General features: G+C 34.2%; 1 protein-coding gene across 1 annotated transcript; it reads right to left on the reverse strand.

Annotated features, from left to right (window-relative positions):
* Nucleotides 1-3,816: 3,816 nt before the first annotated feature.
* On the reverse strand, nt 3,817-4,994 carry LOC106319619. The gene is made up of 3 exons (XM_013758001.1): nt 4,739-4,994; nt 4,566-4,629; nt 3,817-4,387 (listed from the first exon to the last, which is right to left on the reverse strand). Exons 1-3 carry the CDS (start codon nt 4,945-4,947, stop codon nt 4,211-4,213), a joined length of 450 nt encoding a protein of 149 aa, XP_013613455.1. The 5' UTR covers nt 4,948-4,994; the 3' UTR covers nt 3,817-4,210.
* Nucleotides 4,995-24,469: the final 19,475 nt, after the last annotated feature.

The raw sequence follows: 24,469 nt of genomic DNA on the forward strand, positions 1-24,469 counted from the left end.
TCGCGTCTTTACCTTGGCCGAAAATCAACATTTTTAAAGTGCATTTTAGACTTTTCTATGGAAACCATTAGGTTTTCCAAAGACCATATAAATACTCTTGTAATCCCCAAGTTGAGACTTATCTCATTTTCTCTCAAGAACACACTTTGCCTCATTTTATAAAGCTTGAATCTTTTCATTAATCTAAGGAAGTTCTTCATCTTATATCTTGTTTCTCCTTCTCATAAACATGATTAGCCTTGAATCTCCCATAGATTTAAGGATTTCCATGGAGATTAGTGAGTAGACACATTTTGGATTCATGGGTTAAGGTAGATTAGGGTGATTAACTGTAGATCTACGGTGTTTTATTGTAGATTCTTCTTATTCCTTGCTTGTTGAGTGATCTCAATGTTATTTTAGAGTTGGCCTCTCTAAGATAGATCTCAAGGCATTTCACGCCCGAGAGGTATTCGATGAAATGCCTGAACCAACTCTTCAAGGCTTTTAGCTTGCTTTGCCAAAGAGATTTGATGTCAAAGGTGCTAGGATTGCTATTAGACTTGTTCTCCATGATTGCTCTAGTAATATTCAACCAAAGAGATTTGATGCTTGAGTTATTTTAGCAAATGAGCTTCCATCTTGAGAAAGAGTTTGCTTAGTGTTGTGTCTAGGCATAAGGTTGATAGATTGATTGAAAGTTGCCACCTTTAGATTGAACATTGATCACCTTATATCAATTATCCTTACCCATGAATCCATCCTTAGCATTTGATTGAGTTCTTGTACTTGTTTCTTGATTGGATTTGAGATCACCTTGTTTATATTTCTAGGATATTAGCTTTTTACAAATCATTCATCTTCTTGTTTGCTTCGATTAAGATAGCTTGTGTATTCTTGGTGTATAAGTCTCTAGTTCTCTGTGGGTTCGACAATCTTTTATACTACATTGATTTGATCTTGGACCCTTGAAAAGTCTTGCATCATGTATCACTTGTTACTCACATCCACACTTCCTGGAAATGTCTGGAGAAACCAAAGCTAACTTCCAGCCTTAATCTACTTTACTTGCTTGTTTTGGGGATTTGTATACATTGGATTGTAGTCCTCTTGCAAGTTTGGAAGGTATTAGACTTAGTGTCCATGGTTCTCCTTCCACCTCTCTTTGGCATCCATATTTACAAAAGATTGAAATGCTTTCTTGCTGTTTAGAGGGGTAGAAATGTTTCGTTCGACCCCATTATTCCACTCTAATTGAATGATCACAGATTGTTTGGAAGCGAGGGGTAGATACATAATCGATGACCCTACTGTTCACCTACAACTTTCCCAGTAATATTATATATACTATATAAAAAAAAATTGAATTCAGAGAAGAGAGAGGGAAAACCAGAAAGGGTTACCTGTAGATCCAGATACTTGCTTGAGTTGATTCCATGTGTCCCTTGATCGATACTCCCAAGATGTAGCCTACACATTTACATTATGCAGAAATGAAGTCAGTAGAGGGGTATGTCAGACGCTATTAGTGGAGTTGTGTGATGTATGGTAATGGTGACTAAGCGACAGTGTAGTACATTAAATCATCCAAGGTTACTAATGATTCACATCCACCTATCATATTTGCAAAAGTGAGAGTTGTGATTTTAAATCATGTGAATCCCTGCTGTTTTCAAAACCTCTTTCATTAGAACTACTCTTGTTTTCCTTGAGGACAAGCAAAAGAGTAAGTCCGGGGGAGTCGATATACCATGGATTTTACCAGTTTTTAGTCATGGTATATAGGTGTTTTAGGAGTTATTTATTATGTTTTGGAGTCTTTTTAAAGTATTTACAGCTTCGAGAGTGTTTTGGAGATATGTGGTGATTTTGAGGATTTTGGAGATAAAGCTAGAAGAAACTCGTAGCTGTCCATCGAACCAGTTCAGAGTCGACATTCAGAGTCAAACATCAATTGATGGACAATTGTTGTCGTCGATCGAAAGTGAAGCGCGCAAGGCCCGACTTGGTTCCTAGCCGACTTATGGCCCAAGTTCCACATCATTTACAGAAATACTCATGGCCGACTTTAACCTAATACTTATGTGTCATGCCATTGTTTTGTGTACACACACTTTCATACTTTATTATTTTCACAATAAAACATATTTATGATTTTTAGTAGTTTGGAGAGAAGATCCAAGACTCCTTTAGAGCTTTGTATTGGAACTCCAGTTTTTCTACCTTATTCTATTTATGCATTCTATTCAGACGTTTGCTATGTTCTGCTTTGCTAAGTCTGAGTAGTTACCTTTGTTAGATTTAGGGTTTAAAGTAAGGTGATATACCATGGATTTTACCTGCTTTTAGTAATGGTATATGATTGTTTTAAATTATATTATATGGGTTTGGAGTATTTCTTTTAGAGTGTTTTCAGGTCCAGATACGTTTTGGAGAACTTTGGTGATTTTGGTGCCTTTTGGAGCCTTTGAGGTGCAGAACTGGACAGACGTGTCAGATGTTTAGATATGTATGGAGACCTTCACACAGTGAGATTGGGCTAATTTTTTGACACAAGATAGAGCTTTGAGTTAGCTTTCCAATGCCACCGGTCTGAGGTCAATCCAATGGTTAGACCATAAGTTATGCTCGTTTTATTGAAGAGTGGCCAGTCTGTCTCGCGAGAGAGAGATGTTGAGGAGATGAAAGAACGTCGATCGACGGTGCACCCTTGGTGTCAATCGAAGGTTATTCCAGAACACGGGCTGAGTATATTTCAAGACCGACTTAAGCCCAGAAGCAACCACATATTACCAGAATACCCATGGACGACCTAAAACCGTATTTATGTATTTTCTAAGCCATTGTTGACGGCTACGCTTTCTATTCTATGTTTAGGGTTTCTCTTAGGTTAGGAGAGAAGAGAGGAACTCCTTGAGAGTCCTCTTGGAACTTCATTAGTTTTATATTTTATATCTATTCATCTATAATTTATGTGACAAATTTCATCCTTAAATAGATCCACCTGTTAGATTTAGGGATTCATTATGGTATTGAGGGATTAGCCCAAACTATAAAATTGCTAAGGTGATAGATATCCTTTGATAGAATTTTTCTTACTGCTTGTGTTCTAGAGTCGTGAACTAGAACCATGAACTTAGGATAATTAGGTACACGCGACATCAAGTTCTATTATCTGAATTAATTCTTATTGAGCTAGGAGTGCTAGAAACAAGAAACAACTGATTTAGTTAACTTAGTGAACATATCAAACCTATTTGTAAAGCTTACTAGAAAAAAATCGATCGACACAACAACATTTGTATCGATCGACGTTTTGAAAGGTGTATCGATCGATATTCATATAGAATCATCGATCAACACTTTCTCATGATCAACAAACGAAAGTTGAGATTTGAGATCTTGACATTAGATAATCTAAACAAACGGAAGTTGATAGATTATTACTTAAGTTTGAGTTCTAGGATCAGCCCTTAGTATCTATATCATTATAATATTGATTGCATAAAACCCTAAGTCTAGCAACCATGTTTCCATAACAAACAAACTCTTGATTTCACTACAGGAAATATGAGTATTAGTAGCGACCGTAAAACGCTATGAGTTCTGTATAATAGCGTTTTCTTAGCCGTTCTGACAGCGTCCGTTATAATAGGTTCGACAATTTTAATACCGGTTTGTTTGTATGCTACAATTAAATACACAACGATAGCGATAATTCTTAGGTCATTGTTAATATTTATAATAACGTGATACAAATGTTATGAAAGCTCATTAATTTTATTTAGCCTATAGCAATTTGTTTCTTAATTAAAATTATTTACAGAAATATCAGTATAATTAAAAATGAAATTTTATTTATTAATTATAATCAGTTTATAAATAAAATTAATTTTACAAAACTAAACCAGTAGGTCCAGTACATATTAAACAAAAGCTAGTTAACCCTAAACCTAAACCTAAGCCGCCGCCTTCCTCAAGCTCTTTTTTTCACTTCGACCTTCCTCAAGGTTCATCTGTCTCTTCCACTTTCCTCAAGCTTCCGCAGTATCTGAAAAGCACACAAAACAAGTGTTGCTAAATACAATGATTTGAGGACATACACCCATACTTGAGACTGGGACCAATCAGTACACGATAACTTATCTCAACACCCATACTTAAGCACGATTTTCTTATAGTCTGCCGTATAGAGCAATGTTTTAGCTGTATAAACCTTCAAGGCAATGAATCAACAGACATAAGCAAAGAAGAAGAAAGTCTCAGTCTTTACTGTCACAATACCTTCAAAGGTTGCACTTGGCATTCCAGTGAGAGACTGCAACATTCGTTTGAGTCTAGACGGAGACGAGTTTGAGACATCTCCTCTGCACAACAGCAGCTCTTGCTCACGAGTCATGACCACCACCTTTACTAGGAACAAAAACAAAATACTGATAAGCCTTCATTGGATGAAAGAAGTAGAACTAAAATGGAAACAAGCAGAGCACTTTTCAAAGATCAAGGAGTCTCTTACGAGCATGTAGCGAACAAACACATGAAAATTACAGAATGATGAAAACAAATCAGACAAGCTAAAACAATACCTTGCAAACATTGGGACATAGTTTTGGCAGAGTCATCCCCCTTGGACTTCTGCAACACACATAACTAAAGAAGCCAACTTTAACTTCAAATCAAACAAATATAAAGCATAAAACTTTACTGTAACAAGAACAATAAAAAAACACAGAGACTGATAAAGAAAAAAAGAAAGTACCTTGCGTGCAAGATAGCCGTCAAGCCAATCTGTAATAGCTGCTGCAACGAAGATGCTTGTGGTGGCAGTTGTTCCCCACCAACAATCAACGTAAAAGGCTTCAAGCAAAATAACAACAACAAAAAAGGTGAAACTTTTAACATGAAAAAAAAACACAATCCCAAAAGAGCTTTAGAGCTAATGAGAAGCAAAGGTGAACACTTGAACATGAAAAACACAATCCCAACAAAAAAGTTAGAACTTAAATGAGAAGCCTACTCGCGAAGAGAAGCGGAACGGCAGCGACACGACCAAGGGTTAAGACGGATCTGAGAAGCGATGGTGGTGGTGACGAGCGATGGGGGATGGGAGAGATGCCGATGGTGGTGGTGGTAACGAGCGATGGTGGTGGTGGTGGTGACGACCGGCCATGGCGACTTCTCCGTTCTCTATCATCTACAAACTCCGGGGATGTATTCAATTTAACATTTTGATGTGATTTGATTTTTAATGGGGTTTTAGATGATTTCAATAAGTTGCAGAGATTTAAGTGACTTTTGTTAAACTACTCTAGAATATCACCTAAAACTATGGGATTTGAGTTTTAATTTTTTTAACTAAGAAATCATACCCAAACACCCTAAAATCACCTGAAAACTTTAAAACTCCACAGCTTAAAATATTTTCAATAACAGTGGATTTCAGAGTACTTTAAGAAATGTCAAATTCAATAACAGTGGATTTTAAATGAGTTTTTAAAATTCATGTTTCAATAACAGTGGATTTGTCATTTTAATACAAATCACCTGAAACTCTCAGTTGAATACATCCCCCATCTCTCTCTCTCTCTTAGATCAGAAAAGATAATTAAAAATAAAGAATAAAAGACTAAACAATCTCAACCGTTAATTCAATATCATCATCCGAGAGTACAAATGGTGATCCATGTCATAAACAATAATAAACCAATACGAAAAAAAAGGGTGAAGATAGATACAAGAATGATTTTGAGTATTTAATTCAAATCAATTAATGGTTCAAAAAATAATAATACAAATTGTCTTTTTATTTATTTATAACTATAATAAAAACTAGGGATTTTTCCGGACTATGCCCGGGATCGGACAAATATATTTACATATAATATAAAAAATATATAAAATACATAAATTATGATTAATTTATATAAAAAATATATTTTATATTGAATTTAAAATGCTCGAACCTTAAATTTAAAGTGGTTGTCTTTTGATTATAAAATATATAATATAAGATGATGAAGATGAAAATTAATAAATAGTTAATTAAAATTCTAACCTAATTACTATTGATCCAAACTTAGGCGCAACTCATAGTTTCAATTAAAAAAATCAACAAATAGTCATTACTTATATATTTTTGTGAAATTGCATCCCATATACACAACTTTTCCCATAATTAACTCAATACCCTAAATCCCACACCATGATATCTTTGTTGATAGACACACAACTTGTCACAGCATGTGTATTTACCTAATTTCCAACTTTTTGTGAGTTTTTAGCTAATTGACTCTATATTTTTTTCTCTTTTCTAATTGGATCACAACTCCAAATTTATCAATATTTCAGTCATTACCTTTTTTGTAGTGTTGCTCAAACAGTAAGTTTAATATGTAAATCACTTTATCAGATATATATGGTAAGTCAAATATGAATGACAAATAGAAAGTGTTCGTTGCAATTAATAAAACACTAATAATTTAGATTTTAATAAATATTTTGAGTGATACTACAAAACACTACAAAGTGTTTCACAAAAACATCAGTTGTAAGAAACTGATGTCTCAGATGCAATTGATTTAAGGAAAACTTTTTTTTTCTTTTAAAGTATAAAAAATCAGTGAAGAATCGGTCTTTCAACATAGTATTGGTTGAAAAAAATGCTCTTTTGAAGATTGAGAGTTGTTGAAAACTCGTGAACGACAAAAGAACCGAGTGATTGGTAAGAAGACATAGCTGTAGATATTCCGGAGAAAAGAAATTTAAACTGCAATAAGTTCTTTAACTTGACATATTAATCTTTGTCATTAAAGATGCTATGAATTTCTCGATGCCACGCGCAAGATTATATATTATATTACAAATACACAGTCTGATTGTTAATATGTATTTTAATATTAATCTTTTCATGACTTTCTAAAAAATATTCTCAAAAAAAAATATTTTGTATAAGATATTGTCCAACTTTTTTTATATATATTACTTCTAAAAGCCTTTGTAATACTCATTTATTTTGTGAAGCTTTTTGAACATAATTTTTCACAATTTTCTTATTAGCTATTTAACAATACTCACAACACAGTGAAAACTTCAATCAATATTTTTATATGATCTACTATACTAAAATTAAAAATTGCTACCAAGCATGGACCAAGGCCAAACAGCCTTAAGAATACCATTCTAAACAACAAATCTCATGCAGCAACAGTAGCTCCTCCAGCTAAGAAGCTTGAATGTTGAGCACCCAAATTCATGTGGAACACTATCTTTCATAGAAGAAGTTCGAATCGTTTCTATACTGTTCTTATAGAAGAATTTCCCGTCTTCCACAAAACCTCAGAAGCTTGACTTTCCATATACACAAAACATAATCATGACAACAAAAAGAAATAGATACTAACCGGACCAAGTTACTTAATGCATTGTAGCTAAAGTTTCAATTGAGACACTTCTCCACAAGGTTTACTTCTTTCCCATTGCCAATATCGAACCTGTAACATTTCAATCAAACACACATCGAAGTTTATTTTTCTTGATTGGTTCAAACCTTTTGACATAAATGGAAAAATGAGTCGGTGAGAAGTAATTACCAGTAGAAGAGTCTGTACTCTGGCAGTGGAGACACTCATTGTAAAAATGAAGGTTATGTCCATACCGATGTCTAAGGTCACAAACCTTTACTAACCTTATCTGCTCTAGACCCAACCTGGAATTCATGGTTTCATGTTTCTCAATATCAAAGAATGATATATATCTTCTCTTTAACTCCTGAAAAGATAAACACTAAAATTATATGTTTAGTTGTACAATTTTACGCTCAGTTTTATTTGTTTAGTTTATATAGCAAGTCAAAATGAAATTTTGTAATCAAAATATATTAAGGAGATAATGTATGTATATGTGAAAAAAAAAAATTTCTAAAAATTATATTGAGTTGGAAAATGATCTGGTGACTTTTTGGTGTGTTTTTTTTCTTTGGTTTTGTTTCTCATTTTCGAAGGGATGGGGTGTGAACTTTGAACACTGTTTTAAACGTTATTGGCTTAGAAGAGGTGTCTGATATCAATCTAAACGATGAGAGAAAGAGTTATGCTTGAATGGCATAGTCATCTGACACACTCTAATATATACAATTTTAGTCTACTTATACATGCATGTTTTTTATATATTTCAGACAGACTAAGCATAATTTCTAACATATTAAGATGATTCATATATTTCAGATTACCTCAGTCATAATATAAAATAACATCTGTTTCTTTTAAAAGCTGGAAATCATTATGCATTCCCTTTTTTTTTTTGGAACACACATTATGCAATCCATATAAGTCAAAGACTAAAGAAATAATCAAACTGTTTGCAAATATTAAACCAAAGCAAAGTTTTAAATAACGGTAAAAACACTGAAACTGAAAGAAAAAAAAGACGACCACTCAGCATGTATGGAGTGAGTGGCGTAAAATCTAGTTGCCATGTTTAGGACGCTTAACCTTCTGTGATTCATCCCTGTTACTGGTACTTTCATTCCCATCATCAGCATTGAATCCAAAGCCATCAACGACACTTGCAGTAGGCAAAGCAACTTCATCTTCCGCATCAAGTGGGATTTCAGTTGGAGTTGGTGTTGGGAATGTCCTAAAATCATTTGTACTTACTCTAGCTAGAGTCGTAACGTCGAGTTTAGTCGTATAATATTAATTAGGTGGTTATAATGTTTTGCTAGAAACCTTTTATAAATTATGAATTGAAAATTCATTACTGATATTATATGATCCTATAGGGTTACACACTTAAGCGAATTGGATCATGAATATTTTAGGGCTATATATTTATATTATATATATGATATATAATATACACATATATATAAGTTATATATGTAAACATGTAACGTGCAACATTGATCGTATGTGAGCTCAAGTGATTTAGACTAATGGGCTAAGTCCACTATTCTAATGAGATTAGAATTAGGTCACATACGTAAGCTATATTAGATGGCTTTCATGTTTTATGTGAGTAACATAAGAAATAGCACTACGGCTTGAAAAAACCCTAAGGAGACAAAAGAGTTTGTCAAGGTTTTGAAATTTGATATCAACGGTACTAGCATCAATGTATCGATCCAGTTCGTGTGCGTGTGGATACCAATAGAGGCACGACGTTTGGAGTGCTAGAAATCTCGATTTGGTTTATTCATCTTTCCGCTGCGAATAACCAGGTATATTCGGAACCCTAAGATCTAGATTTATTTCATTATTTGCATGAGATCTAGGCAAACTAAATTCATAGGTTGATTTATGAATTGTTATAAACCGGTATGAATTCCTACAGCTAGCTCAGGTGGCAGAACCTCTGGTGAGAAAATCTTAGTAACAGTTATTGATTGAATCTTGCCTGTGAAGTTGAGGTTAGACATCTTGACCCTGAACTTATGTGTTTGCCCAATGGTGTCAATTAAATCTTGGGAGCAGGCATCTGGTGGCCAGCCTAAGTTCTTGATTAGCCTAAAAATTAAAGGAGGAATAAAGTAAGTTTTAGTGAACTGGGAGAGGGTTTGAGTTGATAGCTAGGTACCTAAAAGTAGTTGGTAACCAATTATGCTGCCTGCTTCCCCGCCAACTCACTTCCTGCATCACCAAGTAGCACGAAAACCGCATGGTCAGTATTTTCGTGGACAGAGATCTCTGCGCGATACTTGCGAATAAATGTAAACAAAAAATCAAATTCTAGAAAGATGAAACAGGAAATTGTGAGGTTAGAATGCATACTTCGCTACACCAGAAACGTTAGTGTTACCACACTTGGCGCCAGTGTTCTAAAATACGGTCTACGCGTCCGCCTAGGCGGCGTTTAGGCGCTATACGGTAGCCAACCGTACTGTTTTTATGTTATACAGTGTTTTATGCGGATTTATATAATACGGGAGAATAATAGCGTTTAGACGGACATTATGTGGTCTACGCGGACACCGTCCGCCTAGGCGGATTTTAAGCATTAATATTAAAAATAAATAAACAATTAATATTATTATTATATTTTATTAATGTTATTATTTATATTACTTTCACCTATTTTATGTATTTATATGATTGTAGATTTTAGTATAATTGTTACAAAATCATTTTAAATGTATCATCTTTATATATTTAAAATGGCTTTAATTTTTATAATTTAAAACTATTTATATGTTAAACTATATACTTTTACATAAAATCGGATTTAAAATATATTTATGTTCAGTTTTTTCAAAAATAATGTATATATATATATATTAATCTTATACTTATATTTCGTGTAAAAGTATATATCCGTATATACCCCGTTTAGGTGTCCGCCTATACGGCTAGGCACTATACAGTCTTCTACCGCGTAATGAACGCCTAGCGCGTTTTAGAACACTGTTTGGCGCACATCAACGAAGAAGGGCCTCTGATGGCGTTATTGTGACAACCGCCGGCCGCAGGCAATATAGTACCATGCACTGTCACGCAGAACATCATCAATTATGGTTATGCAGTTGAAAGAAGCTTCCTGCAATAGGTTTAAAGCTAGTGAATGACATGGATATGCTTTGTTTTTTTTACAGAGGTATGTTAAGGTTTTATTTACCTTGGCATAGTCCTGCTTGATGTAAGCAAAGATCTGCCCAATTGTCATTGTCTCAACCCTAATAACCTCATCTGCATTAACACGCTTTGCAATCAATGGATTAGAACTCAACCTGAGACAATTTACAAAACATAAGTTTAGTAAGGCTCACTCAAGAAAGACTGAACAGAACACTAATTGGGATTGACAAACACAATACTGGTGTCTCTACAATTACTAACCAGTTGAAGTAATCAATTGTGGGCTGTATATCTTTGTTTATGAAGACACGTGAGGATGACATCGAACTGAGTGCTAAATCACCTGTTTTAGGTTACCGCATTAAAACAAACGTTAGTACTGTTTCATGAATGGCTGAAACTTCAAAAAGCGAAGATGACCACATATTTTTGAACCGAAACGTAACTCAACGTAAGACAGCCTGAACTTATGAGATATGAACAACCAAACGCAACATAACATTTTTCTGAAACAATCAAGCATTGATTTAGAGGCCGTGTGAAGAGCAAACTAAATGAACGTTAGACCTTAATATGAACCTGATGAGCTTTGGGTAATGAAAGTATAATTTACAAAGATGAATCATAAACCGGGGAACATCGACCCAGTTTATTTCAAGTAAGAGTTGATGTGGCGAAACAGGATAGCTTAAATATCAAGCTCCAAGGAAAATGTTTAAATTGGATGACGAACGTGTTTGAAAAAATAATAAGCAAACTGTAGAAACCGATGACAAATAGCATGACAAAACACTAAACGTTAATACAGTTGGTCGGTTATGGTAATGGAAAAACTGATTACCTGCTACAGTTTTTGGGCTCACAATTGTGACCAAAAGAACGGTGGGAGTGTCTCAACTAGATGTGAATTTCTTGTAAAAGTGTTTTGCCACGTGGTCCCAAAGGCAGAGCTTCATAACAGGTCCACTGCAGAAGTTTATTTAAAACAGGGTAAGTTTTATTAGGCTATCCTAGAGAGTAAGCTTTGCAGTAAATGAGGGTGTGATCATAATAACAGTAAACACATACTCTTTAGACTGCAAATGTACCAAAATATGACGCATGCTGACGGGGCGTCAAGGAGACACAGTCCATTCACCAGTCTCAAGTGGTCAACGAGATCTACCACATTGTTCATGAAGATTAGTAGGGAAATCTAAATATAAATTAATGCGCAGATTTTTCTAAACCAGACATATTACCAAAGATGTAACACCCCCGAGCCGTCCTAAAGCATATGTCGACCCACCGGCCCACAATCAAACAAGAACATGACCAACGTACGACCCACACCAAGGGTTGGAGATAAAAAGCCAACCGGCCAGCCAACAATTAAACAAGAACATGACTGGCCATCCAACCCAACACCATGGTCCAGAAGCGCTATGTGACGGGCTAGGGACGATCCGGTCAGAGTCACAAACTTTACTCCACGACCTAGACCAGTTCATCCACTAACTCGTCCCGCTGCGTCAAGGCATAAGGCTTTGCAATCCGTACCTAGAGTTAGCGTTTTCCGTTAGATCAAGGACTAAGGCTTTTCAACCCGTACCACGACCTAACGTTGTGTTAGACCGGACTAGTCAAATATCAGAGTACTCATGAAGCGAATATAAAACAAATACTTTATTGATTTAGGAAATATTCATACATAGAATAATTCGAGACTGGGCCCGACCTAATGCCAAATCGAGCCAACAAACATGTAACAAAATACCGTTTACAAAAGACATGAAATCTACTCTGGCGGTCCTAACGTCCAGAACCAAGCTATCCGATCATCCTTACCTAAAGCGACCTGCAAAAAGGACAACGGAGTTGGATGAGTAATCTAGTATTACTCAGTGAGCTGGCGGCCTCTACCCGCAACCTAGACTCTAACCCAGACAACCCAAAATAACAATCAATCTAGCCCTATCATGCAATAAAAGCTAAGGCTAACTAATCGATCACAAATCAAAAACCTCAATTATTATCTAATCAGACCGTTACTAAGTTAGACAAGGCCTCCTGCCATGAATCTAACTTCAAGTAACGGGAACCTGCCTGAAAAACAAGTCAACAACCAATCTTTAATTTAATCACACCATTCACAATAACAAGACACTAATTAACTATGACTCGAGTCTAACTCTTAACACCGTATTCCGGTGTTACCACTCACTCTAAGGTTTCAATACTCTACTATACACGACACTCTAATTGGGCCCGACAAAATCATTCTTCCTCCACACAAGGGACACCGGCAATCCCTTCACTATTACACAACACAGGCGTAGGCCCTCGGGAATCACTCGGTCACGGTCCTCAATCGGAATCGCCGTGCCCCGGTCCTCTATCGGACTCGCCGGGGGCTGTCACATCCACGTGTGACACTCGGCCTTGGTGATCAACCAAGCTAAACCGAGCCCACCACTTTCCATACCACGACCGGCGTAGTGGTACCAATTTGAGGAAGCAATGACCTGCCAAGAGTAGAACCACCACGAGGTTCTCAACTCTATCTCACACACTTGCGAGTTACCTAACACTCTACTAATCTCAATTCCTAAGGAAAATACTTGGCTCTAGAATCCAAGTAGGATTTTCTGACCAAACATGTACTCATGACTGACTCAATAGGATTCAAACACATAACCAAATAACCTAATTCTAGCAACTCAACCAGTTAGTCACTCCCTTACCAAGAGCTGACTAACCTCAATCAACAAGATTAATTAAACGAGCAAGCATTTAACTAGTCTAACAAGCAATCTACTTAATCAAACCGTTACCCAGATAGTTAGCCTCCTGCTATGAAACTATCTTTAAAGATAACGGGTACCTGCACTTAACCATATCAACACACAATAATAGAAAACATGATGCATCCTAGCCCTAGTCCTAGTCAGGTTATTAACTCAATCTTAATTCCTTTCATCTCAGCTTAGCCCATGCTAAACTGAGTCTGATTCCATCCATTCTAATTTATATGTAGACTTGTTCTATCCTAAATTCCAAGTGGAATTCAAACAAGCCAACTCACAAAACTACCCTAAATTCCAAGTGGAATTCACACAAGCCAACTCACAGTGTTCTATGCCGATAAGCTGCTGGTTGATCGGAGAGGACTTAGCCAAAACCCATTGGACGACTTGAATGGACTGGTCTGGACTGATCTTGAATTGGACAGAACCTCCCCTGATACTGGTCTGGACTGAACTCAACTCGAGCAGCACCTTCTTTAGCTTCTGGACAGTTCTTTGGACTTTCAGTGGAGTATCGAGCTTCAGAACTACGACTGAACTGAACCCATGGAATTAAACTAATCTTGGACAGAACCTCCACTTGATCATTAAAGAATAAGACTTTCTTGGACAGATTGATTTGGGCAGAGCTTCCGCGTAACAATTGCAGAAAATCTTCGATTGGACAGAACTCGGCTTTTCAGTGAAATATTGGTCTTCAGAAAAGACTATGCTCTCAAAATGACTTCTTTTACTTTCTCTCTCTCTAGCCACGTTTTGGAGTGATTTTGGTGTGAGAAGGATGAATGAAACTAAAGGGAGGGTGCTGGTATTTATAGAAAGCTTCGACCAGTAATATCGCGCCACCCGAGCGACTGTGTGTTAGCCCGCATGCTTCCGGTCGCATGCGCGGCGACACATGCTGCACACATGTCGTGAGGCATGTCTCACACACATGCAAGAGGACACCACTCACATCCAGATGTCATGCTGCATGGCTGGAGTGCATGTGTCACGACACACCGCCCTCTGCGTGTCGATCAGCATGCTTCGGTTGCAGATGCGATGACACCTCGTGGTTCTGTGTGTCAAGCTGCATGTTCCTGCTTCATGCACGGCGACACCTCGAGCTTTTGTTGACACTCAGCTGTTTAGACAGTTGCCACCACGTTCTTATCCTATAGATCAAGCCACCTCGAGCTCCTCGGTCCTTTCGGTATATTTTCGACCCGCGATCAATCCTAAATATTTTTCCTCTCCCGTTCTGATGCTCTAAATATTTTTAATAGACTCCAGATGAATTCTGATATCCTCTAAAAATATTTCCCGAGTTTCCGGCTTCCTCGAAGAGTATCTATACTATTGAAAGAGAAGGAGTCTTAAAAAATCTATTTATATAAGATTGTTGGACCCTTTCATTTTTAACTTAACTTTTTATAAACAACCATGTTCTATACGTTATATGTAATCTACTATTGTTACCCATATTTTCGCTCAACAGTTATTGGTACACATAACATTTGTCCCCGTAATACATACTTATTCCAGTAAATTTTTAAATTTGTCTCTATTCTAATAACATCAGAAGACTAATATGATACATGAAACCGAAATAATATCATAGTCAAATATCAAAGTTCACCTAATATTAAAGTACAAACCTCTACAAATGAATTGTTCAGTTACACATGTTGATGGGAAACACAATGATACTTCGTCAAAGTGATATTACCAATTTTCTTTATTAATGTATTTACGTTCGACGATTTCAGACTTGCAACTACATTCTTTTAGAATTCTGCAACATGATTTAGATTGATTCATAGTTATAGTTTGAATTACATCATTCTCATACACTATTTGCTTACATGGCATATTACTTTTTTCTTATATTAGAGCTCTAATGTAGATGACAATTGACAAACATACTACATTAGAAAGGGATTTTGGTGGAGCAAACTATTCAAGTGGATATGATAAAACCTTGAAACAAGTTCTCTGCGATACGTTCATGTCTTCCACATATGAGAATGATCTATACAATTTAAAATATAATTGTAGCAGATTAAACTGAATATATTAAAGTTCAAAATCATCAACTGCACATTTGAGAATATACTTATATTCTCAGTATTTATTTACTAAATATTTTCTTAATATAAACCAATCATAGTAAAAAGAAATCTATAGAAAATATCACAGGTACATTTATACCAGAATTTTTGGAATCCTTTACCATATTAGGTTAATATTTTTAGCCCTTCAAAATGGTAAGAACCAAAATATTACGCGAACAAAATCTTAAAATAAAAGAAATATTTTCAGATAACAACCAAACCGTAACCTAACACATTATTTAAATATTTCAGAAAAAGATATCTAAAAGATATTTTTAACAATGATTTTTAGTTTTTCTATCACCATTTTCTTCATTAAATTTAAATGACATAGTAAAGGTATTATCAAAATTAAAAAAGAAAACAAATCATATAGTTTATTCAAATTTATGTACTATTAAAAATATATAAAAGGTGAATCATTTTAAAAACAAATATCATCAAACATATATGGGTTTTTATCGGATCAACCAGTAATGAAGGATTTTAGGAGTTTAACGGGTTATTTAGTTTTTAAATACGGGTTTTTAACTAAATCTAAACTAGATTATATATATAGATCACCAGATTTGTAAGTTCGTCCCCGGGTCTAGGTCGAATATGAAAATATTGGTAAAAATTATTAAAACCCTTACAAATACTATTAAATTAGTCTAAAGTATGCTAAGTAAATCTTATATCACATTAACTCAACCAATGTAACTCTTACAAAATCTACAATAGAAAAAAATGATAAAATTATATAATTTTAAACAAAAAATCATCATTATAATATGAATTTATAACTTAATAAAGTATATTATAATCAAAACACTAATTCATATCAAATTTTTATTAACGGAAAAAAACCCGTGCGTTTGAAGCGCAGGTTAAAATCTAGTTGATTTTTAAGAGAAACTAAACAATCACATTAATCCTGTAAGAAATATTATATTTATATTTAAATTTTTTTAAAATGGCTATTAATTACTAATACTGTTAAAAGTCTCACATTAAAAAAATTGTGATTAATGGTTTAACTTTTTTTGTTATAAGAGATACAAATGATCATAAAATCATGTAAATAAAAAATTTTATTTTATAGATATTCAGGTTAAATATATATATATATTAAAATTAAACTATATACATAAATGAAATACATAAATATGTTAATTTCAAAATTTGCATTGAAAAACAATTGTGATATTCTAATTTTGAAATTTGCATTTAATTTTTTAAATAATTTATATATAACTAAAATTATTAAAATCTCACATTGAAATTTTTGTGATTAATGGTTTACTTTTTTGGTGAAACAAATATACAATGTTAATAAAATTATATGAGTATGAAGTCTCAATTAATAAATATTCATATTAAAATATACCATATATCTATATCATTTAAATTTAATTATATAACATATAAGATAAATAAATTGTTGTTATTTATTTACCAATAAAAATTATTGTAAATAAACAAGAACATTGTTTTGATTTATTTTCTTACTCCAATTTAATTATATATATAATAGTTACTCACTTCTCAATTATTCCATATATTTATTATTTGATAATACATAAATGAACACAAAATAAATAATAATATGTAAAAGTAATTTATATATATATATAATATTCATTTTATGTTTTCATCAAGGCGCGGGTCTTCACTTAGTAACATAGTTAAACTTAGATATTTAGATTTTGTCACAATACTTTGCAATAGTTTAAACCATATAATATTTTCATTTTGATTTCCATATACGATACTTTGTGGAGTATTGTTTTGATGGAAATTGGAATTAATTAGAAGATTTCTTTAAGTCCATTTTTTTGTGCTAGTATATAGGGAAGAAATATTCCATAAATTAGTTAAGTTTAGATTTTATTTGGACTGATATCATTTTAGGAAATGCGATTTCACTTTTATTTTTGCGTTTACAGTTTTAGATTGTGTGGTTGGAAATTATCGGTTTAGTAAATCAAGGAAATGTAATGTTATACACCGGAATCAAATTATCGTTTTAGTATATCAGTAGTATGTGTGGTTGAAAATTATTGGAAATTAAGGGTTTGGTACGGTAGCATTTTACAGAAAACCGAATTCAAATTTAAAATTTCTTCATGTTTAGAAGATGTCTACAAGAATCTCCATTTTATGTCTTTGGTTGAGCCGATTTGGTATATTTTATATGTAAACAGGTTGGTTTTATATTAGGATTGAGGCTGAAAATTGTGTTTGTGTGATTAAAAATTGCTTAAAATCAACCAGATTGGTATGGTAGTATTTAACAAAAAACCGGAATCAAATTTTAGGTGAATAACATTTCCTTGATTGTTGTATTCTTCATATTTAGAAAATTTTAAAAATGTTTCATTTTATTGGCCGATTAAAAAGTTGGTTCATTTTATGTGGATAATAATATTAAGCTTATGAAATTGGTTGTTCTGATTCGGTTTATTATATAAGCAAAAACAGGTTGGTATTATTTTATGATTGAAGCTGGAAATTATGTTTGCGTCATGTTTGTTTGTTAAGAGGTGTAACTGACGTGTTAGCAATCAATTTTTAAATGGTTTAGGAATATAGTTAAATGATAGAAAAATCAGTGACATTATATTGTAATTATTAAAAAAAGTCAAGATCAATTCAAATTTGTATTTCTGTTTTAATAGTTTAGATGCACACTTTCAGGTGTATTTTGATATTTTTATCTCTAAAACAAGAAACTCTATAACATATGTAAAGTTTTTTCCAATGTATTCCTTTAAAATAGTAATATTTAATTATAGAGAAAAATAGATGATTATTATTTCTTCACCTATTTATAGAGGAAAAATAGTAATTTCTAGTTTAGAACAAGAATTAGAGTTGAGTTAGAGTATATTTACCTTTAAATGCTATTAGTCATCCATGTTTCTCCGTTAAGATTTATGTGTTGTAATGTTCTTAAGAAAAATTGATACCAAGAAAGCTATAAATAGAAAGTAAACTTAGAACTCTTTTTTATTACAAAAAAAAAAGACAATAAACTTGGAATCTGACTTTTACCACAAAAAAAACTTGGAATTTGACCTTGCAGGAGAATATAGATCTCCGAGGGCATAATGGTGCACATGAAGCAGCTTAAGCAATCATACTTGTTCTCAGTTAGTGAAGATAGTTTTAGAACCAGAAGAATAACCAGCCTTCGCAAGTTATTTAGAAGACATAAAGGATTTGGAGAGAAGTTTTCACAGCTCAGAGCAGCTCATTCATGTACCACGGACGCTAAATTCAAGGGCGGACAGTCTTGCACGCAGTGCAAGAAAACAATCGTCTATTGTTGTCCAAATGGATGCGGAGCTACCAGTTTGGTTTGCAGAGTCTACATGATTATGTTTATGTTGCTGATAAAAAAAAAGCAATCATACTAGAGAGGATCCATAGTGGCATTTGAAAAATGAGATATGTAAGTAATTCAGACCTCAAAAGAACACAACCATTTTGTATTTAGTAACCACTACTTTTTTTTTTATACTTATAAGAATGTGTATGTTGAAGAAGCAAACACTCCAATGTATTTACTTGCACAATTTTGCCGGTATACCGTCATGTTGTGTTATTAAATCCCTTATCAAAAATATGATTTCAGTTTTGGTCTAGCATTAATTGATTTATGTATATGGTTTACCTAGAAGAAAGATTAAAACTCTACATTGAAACATAAAATAATTACTATTTCAAGAATATTGCTATTTCTCAAATCTGTGAGTTGATATCTTGTGTATTTTCATGGTTTTAGCAATCATTTTAGTTTTCATTTTGTCCATTTAGATGCATTTAAAGTGAATTTATGGTCATTGCATATACATTTGTCCTTATTAGGTGTTGGAGATGCCATTTTGTAAGTTTGGAGCATTTGGAGTTTGATTTGAGGCAAAAAGAGTGATTTTGGTCGTGAAGTGAATTGGAGCCAAAGTGTTGCAGCAGTATGGTGCAGCGGCATGGTGCAATGCAAATTTTTGGATTCTCAATCGGGAAGACGCATCGGTGTCGTGTACTGCTGCAAGCAAAATGTCATCCGCAAACCGTGCTAACACCCACATCGGCCTTTTGCAGCGGCCTCCGTACATGTCAAAAGCCAGGTGGGTGCTCACAGCGGCCTTTGTGCACCGGCCTCCGTACATGTCAAAAGGTAGCTGAACCACTTGGAAAAATCTGCAACTCTGTTTTTACCAACTTTTACCCAAATTATCTTGGGACAACTCAAGCTTGTTGGGTCGACCCAGCTTGTTTTTAGACCACTATAAATACTCTTTAGACCTAATTTTTAGATCTTATCTCACTTTCTCTCAAGACTTTGTCTAAACTTGTAAAAGCTTGAATCCTTTGATAATCTAAGGAAGTACTTCATCTTATATTTGTGTGTTCTCTTGCTCATTAACATGATTAGCCGTGATCCTTACCTGGGTTTAAGGTTTCTCATGGAGATTAGTGAGTAGTGACTTTGTGATTCATGGGTTAGATAGATTATGGTGATTCGGTGGATATTTAGGATGTTTATTGCTTGATTAACAGTGTTCTATGCTTGGTAAGTGTTCTTAATGCTAGATTAGACTTGATCACTCTCAACTAGACCTTAAGCTATTTTACGCCCGGAATGTGTTTGTTAAAATGCTTGAATGAACTTAATATTGTCCTTTACATATTTGGCCAACGACAGTTGATGCCCGAGATGTTTAGTGGTTAGTAAACTTGTGATTCATGCATGCTTGATTGCGTTAGGCCAACGACAGTTGATGTTTAATTCATGATTAGCATTGGGTTTTTTGCCACGACCGTGGATTAATCTATATTGAATGAAATCTAGACTTATAGACTTGTTGATTGTTTTGTTTGAACATCCTAGATTGAACCTTGATCACCTTATATCAATTATCATTGCCAATGGATATATCTTTAGCATTTGATTGAATTATGGCACTTATTTCTTGATTGGATTTGAGACCACCTTGTTTATATTTCTAGGATATTAGGTTGTTACAAATCATCCATCTTCTTGTTTGCTTAGATTAGGAAAGTTTGTGTATTCTTAGTGTTATAGATCACTAGTTTCTTGTGGATTCGATCCTAAAGTGCTGCATCGATATACCATTCAATTGTGGTAGTGTGCACTTAGGTTAATTGACATGTGCTAAAACGCAGTAATCAATTTGGAGCCGTTGCCGGGGTACTAAGTAGATTTGTTATTAGGATTTCAAAATTTCTTGAGACTAAGCTTTATTTCTTATGCTTTGTTTTGCTTTGAATAGTTACTAATTTTTTATTTTAGCTTTTGTTATTTGCAGTGATGGCTTCGAGCTACTTTGAGTTGCCATAAGAAGAGGAAGACACATTTGAAGATCGCATTGAAAATGAGCCATATGTGGAGCCACCACCCTTTGATGCAAGCATACACTCACAGTAGAGAGTGGAGTTATATCGGCGTCGGAGAGAGAAAGAGAACCGGTGGGTGTCAGATAAAGTCCTGGCACGAAAGATCCGGGTGAACCTTATTAGGGATGCAGAGAGTGGAGTTATATCGGCTTTGGAGAGAGAAGGAGAACCGGTGGGTGTCAGATAAAGTCCTGGGACGAAAGATCCGGGTGAACCTTATTAGGGATAGAGCAGAGCTTGAAGGAAGGGAGCTTACAATGTATGAGATTGATGTTGCTATTAACTTTAAAGAGGTAATATATTGAGTTCCACCAACTCAGCTAGAAGGTATATGCAATCCGACTTTAGAATTTTAATTTTAGAATATTTGCTTGCCTTGTGTTGAAGATATTGCCTCTGATTTGAATACTCAATTGCTCATCAATGAATGTCTTAACCTGATATGTGAAACTAGAAAACTAGATGACTTGAGAGTAGAAAAGCTTGTTAGTATTAATCTTGAAATTTTTTTTTATAAGAACTATCTTTGTGCTTCAATTGATCTTGAATCCGAATTTATAATGCTTGAGAATTCTAGACCTCTTCTTGAACTAGCTTATTTAGGGGATGAACTTGATGTGGATAAGATCTTGCTTGAGATAGAAAACCCCCTTGTCAAAGACAATGATGAGAATGAGAACATTGTGTTTTATTTGATTGATGGAGATAGAGTTGATTACTTTATTAAAACCTCGTTTGAGCATGTAGCTGACTTCGTGTTTCCACCACATGCATTTGATTCTCATGACCATTTGAACCTCAAGCTCTTTGATGATAGATCTATAGTGAAGCTATTTGATGAAAAATCTGTCTCTTTTCTATGGACAATATTGTGCTCCTTTTCACACTTTGTTTCTTGTTCTTGTAGGAAAAGGACCAAAGGTGCATTGACTTAACCTTTTGATACTTATGATTAGCAAATACACAAAGTCAAGCTAGAAACTTAAAACAAGCTCACTTGGGATGAAATCTCATGTTTATCCATTATATATATTTCTTTATCTTCCTTTTTTAGGTTATTTAATAAGTATGGTTGAGGCTTTTCAGGTTATTTAATAAGTGTGGTTGAGGCTTTTCAGGTTGAGTCTAGCACTAGACAAGAAAAGAAAGGCGGCCATCCATTGTGACTCCAGACACCTTCCTTCACTTCTCCGCTTCAGCCCGTGTCTACAAGTGAAACAAATCTGAGGCCAAGGGTCCTCTACCACTCAATTCAGCCAATAAGTCCAAGTAAGTGTCCCTCTAACCGTGTACATATTTAGTTTTCATGTTTATTTATTCCCCTTAGATCTCTTCTTTGAGCTTATTCTCACACAAGGGACTGTGTGAAGTAAGTTTGGGGGAGAGTCTACTATCTCACATCATTTTCTGTTTTGTTTACTTGCCATGAGTCTCATGCATTGCATTGCATACTTATTTGTATTAAAAAAAACCACCAAAATTGATTTTTGTTGAAAATCACAAAAAAAAAAGCATTTAGTTGCATCATTTGCATCTTTAGCATTGAGTCTAGAAGCATTTAGATTGTATTCATGAATTGGGAGAAACCTTGTAAAGAACACATGTCTATAACTGAATTTAACACCCTAGCTAAGCATATCAAGTAGGTTGAACATCTTTTGAAAAAGCTTGTAAGCTTTGAGCCTTGAAAACTCTTCTTGAAACTTGTTGATTGCTTGATGATTGGCATTGTTCTTGAAACCAACTCCAAATGAACTAAGGCTTAATGAACTTAATCTCTCTTGAATATGAGCATTTGCATACTTGACCATGGATATTATATACATTTGGGTTATCTTTCTCTCTTTGTACAATCTTTGTTAACCCAAATGGCACTCCCATACCCATTAACCCTCACCATCTTTTGAATCCAACATTAATTTGATTGAGTAAGGCCTTTTATTGATAGCATGTCATGTTCAAAATCTTGAGTACTAGGAGCGACAGTGGTTTGTTCTTATCTTTGGCTAGCATTAGGACCTTATTTGAGCTAGCACTTAATATGTTGTTGGGTTTATGAGCTTCAATTCTTTTGATCTTGGAAATTGGGAGAGACTGAGTGAAAGAAATGAACCAAAAAGAGTGTTCAAAGAAAAGAGATCCCTAGGGACAAAGAAAAATTAGAAAAAAAAAGCTCTAGTTGTGTCAATAGAACCCAAAAAAAAAGAGAAAAGAAAAGAAAAGAAATTATAAACAAAAAGAATAATTGAGTGGGGATGAAAAGAAAAGAATTGAGCTAAATAGAATCAAAGAAAGAAAGTCCCTAGTGGTTGAGTCAAAGAAAAGAAAAGAGTGTTCATTGGGTGAGAGATGAAAGTGAGTGTATCTTTGGGTTTTGGGGTGATGAAAAACAAAGGTAGAATTTAAAATCATTTAGGAAAATGGTAGAATGATGAGAACAAAGCATTGTATGCATGAATTGCTCCTTTTCTTAGATAAATTTTGTGTGATGATGTTGTTCCCATTCTTGAGTGTAAGTCACATAAAAGATGGATTTGAAACCTCTTTTTCTTCACAATAGACCATTTTCACTCACCAAACCAAATAATTAGGATTAAATCTCCATTTGCAAGAATTCACAGTCTATGTTTGTTTAAATGAATGTCAGGGTTGGCTAAGGAACTTGTTGATTGAATGACATTATAACTTGTGTAGCGGAATATAAAAGTAATGATAGGTCTTGAGAAGCTAGAGTGTAATAAGAGAGTTGTTCATGTTATTTGATATGCTTTTCTTAGGATGTCATGTTGAAGGCTAGAAAGTGTCTTTTTTGGTTATGAGCTCCTATTTTCAAACCTCTCCTCCTATGCGTTCTTGAAAGTTTACTTGTGCACAAGTAAATGACAAGTTTGGGGGAGTTGATATCATGTGTATTTTCATGGTTTTAGCTAGTCCTGGGCATTTTAACCTAGACCCGAAGACCCGAACCAGAACCAGACCAAAAAATACCCGACTCGGAACCAGACCAAAAATTTACAAGTACCTTTTGGGTTTAAATTTTTTTTACCCGAAAGAACCGGAACCGAAAGGAACCGACCCGAATAGACCCGGATCCGAAAAGAATCGACCCGAATAAACCCGATCCGATAAGATTCGATTTGTACCCGACTTAAAAACATGTATATCTAAAACTATGATGTTTTGTGTTCTATTTTATATATCTTATTTTATGGTTTAGTTGAAATATATTTTGTTAACAACATTTGTTATTATTTTTAATATTTTTTAAGTAATATAAAGCTTTAAAATGTAAAATTTAGAGTTTAAAAATGTTCTATTTTAATTAATAATAGTTTCATTTAAGTTATTTTGTAAAATTTTAGATATATATGACAAATATCAACTAAATTCAATGGAATTGGGTATGACATGTGGCATTTGAAAAATGAGATATGGAAGTAATTCAGACTTCAAAGAACACAACCATTTTGTATTTAGTAACCACTACTTTTTTTTTATACTCATAGGAGTGTGTATGTTGAAGAAGCAAACACTCCAATGTATATACGAGCACAATTTTGCCGGAATACCGTCATGTTGTGTTATAGAATCCCTTATCAGAAATATGATTTCAGTTTTGGTCTAGCATTAATTGATT

The sequence above is a fragment of the Brassica oleracea genome, unplaced genomic scaffold, assembly GCF_000695525.1.
Source record: "Brassica oleracea var. oleracea cultivar TO1000 unplaced genomic scaffold, BOL UnpScaffold00418, whole genome shotgun sequence".
Taxonomy (NCBI): Eukaryota; Viridiplantae; Streptophyta; class Magnoliopsida; order Brassicales; family Brassicaceae; genus Brassica; species Brassica oleracea.

What these genes read in the sequence shown, in the direction of transcription:
- LOC106319619 (XM_013758001.1), bottom strand. Translation starts at nt 4,947, where the DNA reads ATGTTCAAGTGTTCACCTTTGCTTCTCATTAGCTCTAAAGCTCTTTTG. An exon ending in ACGGCTATCTTGCACGCAAG is followed by an intron (nt 4,630 to 4,738) that starts GTACTTTCTTTT and finishes TGGCTTCTTTAG; the next exon opens with TTATGTGTGTTGCAGAAGTC. An exon ending in TATGTCCCAATGTTTGCAAG is followed by an intron (nt 4,388 to 4,565) that starts GTATTGTTTTAG and finishes TTCCTAGTAAAG; the next exon opens with GTGGTGGTCATGACTCGTGA.